Source organism: Taeniopygia guttata, chromosome 35 (assembly GCF_048771995.1).
Source record: "Taeniopygia guttata chromosome 35, bTaeGut7.mat, whole genome shotgun sequence".
Taxonomy (NCBI): Eukaryota; Metazoa; Chordata; class Aves; order Passeriformes; family Estrildidae; genus Taeniopygia; species Taeniopygia guttata.
The window spans coordinates 4,290,353-4,296,793 of record NC_133060.1 but is presented as its reverse complement, the minus strand read 5'-3'; the positions used below and the strand labels follow the sequence as shown (position 1 = coordinate 4,296,793).

General features: G+C 63.8%; 1 protein-coding gene across 3 annotated transcripts; it reads right to left on the bottom strand.

The window, feature by feature from the left end:
- Positions 1-5,945, bottom strand: LOC115493094 (uncharacterized). 3 transcript variants are annotated; one of them, XR_012052560.1, is made up of 5 exons: positions 5,031-5,945; positions 3,804-4,188; positions 1,319-2,296; positions 918-1,097; positions 726-855 (listed from the first exon to the last, which is right to left on the bottom strand). XR_012052560.1 is itself a non-coding variant. In XM_030262478.4 (2 exons), exons 1-2 carry the CDS (start codon positions 1,679-1,681, stop codon positions 156-158), a joined length of 1,305 nt encoding a protein of 434 aa, XP_030118338.4. In that variant the 5' UTR covers positions 1,682-1,811; the 3' UTR covers positions 1-155. The 3 variants fall into 3 exon arrangements, 1 of the variants encoding a protein (XP_030118338.4); XR_012052561.1 differs by lacking the exons at positions 726-855; positions 918-1,097 and adding an exon at positions 1-246; XM_030262478.4 differs by lacking the exons at positions 3,804-4,188; positions 5,031-5,945 and having other exon boundaries at positions 1-1,097; positions 1,319-1,811.
- Between the last annotated feature and the right edge of the window lie 496 nt (positions 5,946-6,441).

Here is a 6,441-nt window from a genome sequence, read left to right as displayed (position 1 = left end):
TCAGGATTTGGGGCAGTTTTAATAAAAACTCTCAGAAAATTCCCCAAATTTGACTCAAATCCCACCCTGAGATAGCGGGCGGGGACAAATGACACCAGTGATGTCCCTGATGATGTTACCACCCCGATGACATCACAGCAGTGACATCAGTGTCCTCACAGTAGTCTCGGGATGTCCTCGATGGCTCTTTGGCACTGCTCGGCCACTGCACGGCCACTGGGTCCACCATGGCAACTTGAGAGGAGCCTGCGGATGTCCCCAAGTGTCCTCAGCAGGTGACACGTGGCCAGGCGGGCGCTGGCCTCCCACAGCCGCTCAGCCTCGGTCACCGCGGCCACCAAGGCCGCAGGGACATCGGGGGACATCTCATTTGTCCCCTTCAGGGTGGCCTCGATGTCCCCGAGCCGGCGCTGCAGCTCCCGGGGGAACGTGGTGGCTTTGTCACACACTGCCACCAAGCGCTCCAGCAGCTCCAGGGCCACCTCTGCCCGCTGTCCCCTCCTGCTGGCTGCCCTGGCCTCGCTGGTGGCCACCCCGGTCTCTTCCGTGGCCTTGGTGGCTGCCACCACCTTGTTGGTGGCCGCTGCCACCCGGGCCTCATGCGCAGCCAGCGCTGAGGTCGCCTCCTCCTTGTCCAGGGCCAGCAGCACCGGCCGGGCCGCGGCCACCAGGTTGTCCGTGGCTGTCCCCCACTGTGTGGCCTTGACCTGCAGATCCCCAGCCAGGGTGGTGGCGGTGGCCGCTGTGGTGGCCTCCCTGGTGGCCGCGGCCCTGCAGGCGTCGCGGAGCTCGATGGCCTCCCCGGCCAGTCGGTCCCAGCCGTCCCTGAGCACGGCCACTGGGCCCCGCCAGGCGCTGGCCGCCCTTGTCACATGGGCCCAGGTGGCCCCTGGGGTGGCCCCGAGGGCGGCCAGGGCCTGGCCCAGGGAGGGGACAGCCTGGTGGCCCAGGGTGTCCCGGAGGTGATTGATGAAGGTCCCCAGGGCGGTGTGCAGGGACCATGGGGACACAGCCAGCAGCACGTCCCCGTAGGGCCCGGCCACAGTGGCTGCCACCTCACCCAGGACGGCCACCACGGCCACCAGCGCCTCCAGCAGCTGTGGAGGGGACAGGGGAGGTGGCAGGGACCTGGTGGCACTTGTGGCCTCCTGGTGTAGCCCCAGTGCCCTTCCAGGGTCCCCTTTGTCCCCTCCCTGGAGGGCTCTGCTGTCCCCCGTCCCTGTGTCACCCCTGGTCCCCTCTGCCCCCCTCGGTCCCCTCCAGCCTCTGTCCCCTCCCCCTCCCCGCCGCACCCCCGTGTCCCCCGGGATTGCCGCACCTCGCGGGGCTCCATGGCCGCTGGGGACACTCCGGGGACGCCGCGGGGACACTGCGGGGACACTCCGGGAGATGCTGGCGGGGAGGGGGGACAGGCCCGGGGGACACTCGGGGAACACGCGGGAAGTGGCGCGGCCGGATGGGGGCAGGGCGAGGTGACGTCCCCGCCCCCCCTCCCCCCGAGCGGCCCGGGCGGGGTCCCCAATGTCCTCCCCATGTCCCCTACGGGACCCCGATGTGCCCTCAGGGTCCCCACATGGCCCCGGTGTCCCTCCCATGTCCCAAACAAGACCCAAGTGCGTCCCCGATGTCCTGTTGGGGACTCTGGGGACACGCTGGGGTCCTGTGGGGACATCGGGGACATCGTGGTGACCCAAAACAGGACAGGGGACCTCAGGGTGGTCCCGGTGTCCCCAAGGGAAGGACACGGGGTTGTCCCCAATGTCCCTCGGAGTGTCCCCCTACCCCAGCGGTGACAGTGCCACCCCAATGTCCCCACCCTGTCCCTATCCCTGCCCCACCAGCGCTCTCTGGGCCGCCTCCAGCCTCGGCGTCACCTCCTCGTGCCCCTCACGAAATGTCCCCAAGCCCACTAGGATGTCCCCAAGTGCCCGGGCAGCTCTGGGGAAGCCCTGTCCCTGTGTCCCCCAAGGTGTCACCTCCCTGTCCTGGGTGACAGCGGTCACCAACGTCCCCAGTGCCTGTGTCACCTCCTCCAGCCGCCCCAGCACATCTGCAGTGGCCTCGTTGGTGGCCGCAGCGGCCTCGGCGCTGGCCCTGGCAGCTGCCACCCGCCGGGCACGGTCCCGCAGGCGCAGGGCCATGTCCTGCTGGTGGCTCGCGGCGGTGGCCAGGTGACGCCGTGATGTCCCCAGACCCCGCCAGGCCACCTCGCAGGACACGGCCACCGCGGCCAGGGCCAGCAGCAGGTGGCTGTCCTCGCTCACCCCCAGGGCGGCGCGGGCCGAGTCCAGGGACACTGTGGGGACACGGGGACACCCCACAGGTGGCACCAGGGACACGGCAGTGCCACGCGTCCGGTGGCACCAGTTCAATCCCAGTGTCCCTGTGCCTCTGCCACCAGTCCTGTCCCGGTGTCCCCACTTTCAACCCATTGCCACCCGTTTTGTCCCACTGTCACCACCCGAGTGCCACCAGCCCAGTGTCACCAACCCAGTTCTAGCCCAGTGTCCTTAGTCCTGTCCCAGTGCCACCAGCTCACTGCTCCCACTTCCACGCCAGTGCCACCACCCCATTGTCCCCATACCTATGTCACATGCCAGTGTCACCAGTACCACCCATAGCAGCAGCTCAGTGCCACCAGTTCAACCCCAGTGTCCTTCACCCTGTCCCAGTGTCCCCAGTCCCTTCCTGATGTCCCCATCCCCGTGTCCCCTCCCAGTGACCCCAGTCCTGTCCCACTCTCCCTGCCCCAGTGTCACCAATCCCCTCCCACTGTCCCCAGTTCCAGCCCGGTGCCACCACCCCAGTCTATCCCACTGTCACCACCCCGGTGTCCCCAGGGCTGCCCCCGTGCCACCAGCCCAGTGTCACCAGTTCCATCCCAATGCCCCCATCCTGAGGCAGGGAAGGTCTCTACTGGTTGGTAGGGCTCCATACTGGTCTGAACTGGTCTGTACTGGTTCCCTGCATCCCCTGCTGCCCCCTGCTGCTCTGCACTGGTCCATAGTGGTCTATACTGGTCTGAACTGGCCTATACTGGTCAGGGCAGGGGAAAGTCCCTCCTGGTCTGTAGATATTTGTACTGGTCTGTACTGGTCCATACTGGTCTGAACTGGTCCCCACTGCTCTCTACTGATCCATAATGATCCTCATTGCTCTGCAGTGCCTCATACTGGTCTGTACTGGTTTGCTCTGGTCAGGGCAGGGGGAAGTCTCTACTTGTCTGTAAATATTCATACTGGTCTATACTGGTCCAAACTGGTCTGTACGGGTCCAGGCAGGGGGAAGTCTCTACTGGTCTGTGGATACTCATACTGGTCTATACTGGTCTGAGCTGGTCTGAACTGGTCCATACTGCCTCCCACTGAGGCAGTGCAGACCCACAGCACACAGTACAGCTGCAGTGTACTATCAAGATGTATACTGGTCTGACCTGGCTTATACTGGTCTGAACTGGCTTATACTGGTCTGTACCAGTCCATACTACACCATACCGGTGCCTAGCATTCCATACTGCTCTATACTGGTCCGTACTGGTTTGTATGGGTCCATACTGGTCCATACAGGTTTATAATGGTCTATACTGGTCTGTACTGGTCCATAGTGGTTTTTACTGGCACACAGCCCCACACAGCACCATCAGCCCCACAGCCCGCCCGTGCCCGGCCCAGAGCCCAACTCATCCAAACTGGTCCGTACTGACTTATACTGGCCCATACTGGTCCATGCTGCCCCATACCGGTCCATACTGCTCTATACTGGTCCATACTGGTCTATACTGGTCCGTACTGGTTTTTACTCACACACGGCCCCGCACAGCACCATCAGCCCCACGGCCAGCCCGTGCCCAGCCCGCAGCCAGTGCTGGCACCGCTGTGCCCGTCTCTCCTCGCGCTCCAGCGCCGCCGCCGCTGCCTTGGCCACGGCCCCGAGCTGCCGCAGCCACTGCTCGTCCTCGTCCCCCAGGGTTCCCAGGGCCACCGCCGGGGCCACCGCAGCCTCCTGGGCCCTCTCCAGCCCCCTCTGAGCCTCCTGGGCCTGGCCCAGGGCAGCCTCGGCCTCGGCCAGTGCAGCGGGGACACTGTCCGGTGTCCCCAAGGCCTCGGCCAAGGCCACCAGGGCCACCAGGGCCCTGCACCGCGCGGCCACCGCTGTGTCCACCTCAGGGGGGAGGGCAGGGGGGGACACCTGGGGACAGGAAAGGGGGATTAGGGCAGTGGGGGAGGGGTTGGAGGGTTCTGGGGGGGGGTTGGGGATCCAGGCAGGGTTCTGGGGATCCCCCGTGGGGTTTTTGGGGAGTAGGGGGAGCACGGGGGGGGGGGTTTTGGGGGATCCTGAAGGGGCTTTGTGGGCCTTGGAAGGGTTTTAGGGGGTCATGGAAGGATTTTGGGGGGTCCCAGGTCGGGTTTTGGGGGTCCCAAATGAGCAGGGGACATCCAGAGGACACGGCACAGGTGTCAGGGTGGACACAGGGGGCAAGGGGGGGTCCCAGGTGAGGCTCCCAAGAGATTGGAGGGGCCCCAGGTGAGGTTTTGGGGGTGCCAGGTGAGGTTCCCCAGGGATTTGGGGCTTCCCAGTTGAGATTTCCCTAAGATTTGGGGTTTCTCAGATGCACAGGTGAGCATTTGGGGGGTCGCAGGTGTCCAAGTGAGGGTCCCAAGGGGCTCCCAGGTGAGGTTTGGGGGTTCCCAGGTGAGAATTCCCAAGGATTTTGGGCTTCCCAGGTGTCCCAGGTGAGGCTTCAGGGAGGTTTTGGGCTTCTCAGGTACCCAGGTGAGATTTAGGGGGTTCCTCCTGAATCCTCCCTGGAATTTGGGGGGTCCCACCCCTCTTTTCCCCCTCCCCAGGCCCCTCTGAACTCCCCAGACTCCGGAACTTTCCACTTCCCTTTTCCCTTCTGGCCGCACCCATGGCCCTGGGGATTCCCAAACTTCAACAAACTGGCCCAAAATACCCCAAATCCCCCCCGAATCCCCCCAGATCCCCTCAGGTACCCACTGGGGGTGACCCCGGGGTTTTGGGGTTCCCACCTTGTGCTCCATCCCTGTCTCCATCCAGAGGCTGTGGCCAGAGCTCTGAGGGCTGAGGGCGTTGAGGCTCTTGGAGGAGGGAGGGACCCACACCCTGATCCTCCCCCGAGGGGCAGAACTGGCCCTGCCAGGACCTCAGGGACCCTTTTCCAGGTTGGGTTTAATTCCTTGAGGCCCAGATCCATCCTCCAGGGCTCCATTTACCTGCCAGGAGCTCATTGACCCCTCTGGGCTCTGATTTCCCCTGCCAGGACCCTGATTTACCCCCTTTCATCCTTTCAGGACCCCACTGAACCTCTCAGGGCCCCTATTTATCCTTCCAGGACCCCATTGGCCCCCTCAGGGCCCATTTACCCCAGCCAGGGCTCTGATTTCCCCTGCCAGGACCCTGATTTGGAAGTGGTTTTTGGGATTGTTTCTGGAGATCCAGCAGGATTTTGGGTCTGGGATTTGAGATTGTTTGGGGATCCAGGATTGGAGATCTTTTAGGATCGGATTTGGGATATCTGGCAGCATTTGGTGTCTGGGACTTTTTGGGATCCAGGATTTGGGATTTGAGAGCATTTAGAATTGGTTTTGAGTGTCCAATAGGATTTGAGATCTGGGATTTGGGATTGTTTGGGATCCAGAATTTGAGATAATTTGGGACTATTCCTTGGGATCCATCAGGATTTAGGATCTGGACTTTAACACTGCTAGGGATCCAGGATTTGGGGTAATTTTGGGATTGCTTGGGATCCAGAAATTGAGATAATTTGGGACTATTCCTGGGAATCCAGCAGGATTTGGAATCTAGGGTTTGAGATTGCTTGGGATTGGTTTTGTGTACCCAGCAGCATTCGGGATCTGTGATTTTCGGGGACCCACGATTTAGGACCTGAGATCCCTTGGGGTTATTCCTTGGGATCCAGCAGGATTTGGAATCATTTGGGACCCCCGGGGGCCCCAAAACCCCCGCCACGCCCCCAATGGGTTCCTCCTCCGCCCTTCCCACGGTCCCGTTCGTGGCCCCGCCCCTTTCCCGTGCTCCCACTCGCTGCTCGCACAGGCCCCGCCCACCTTCCCTTCCTTCCGCGCCCCGCCCCCTCCGCGCCCATTCATTGCTGCCCCTTCCTGCCTTCAGGCCACGCCCTCTCCGCTCCCCATTGGCTGCTGCTCCCACCGACCCCTCGCAGTCCCCGCCTCTCCCTGCTCCGTCGCTCCCCATTGGCCGAACCACTCGGACCCGCCTCGTTGTGGGCGTGGCTACAAACCCGAGGGGCGTTTCTTGACAGGCTCCGCCCAGCGCGGGCGGGGGCGGAGCCAGCGCGGGCCGGGGGCGGGGCCAGCGCGGGCCGGGGGCGGGGCCAGCGCGGGCCGGGGGCGGGGCCAGCGCGGGCCGGGGGCGGGGCCAGCGCGGGCCGGGGGCGGG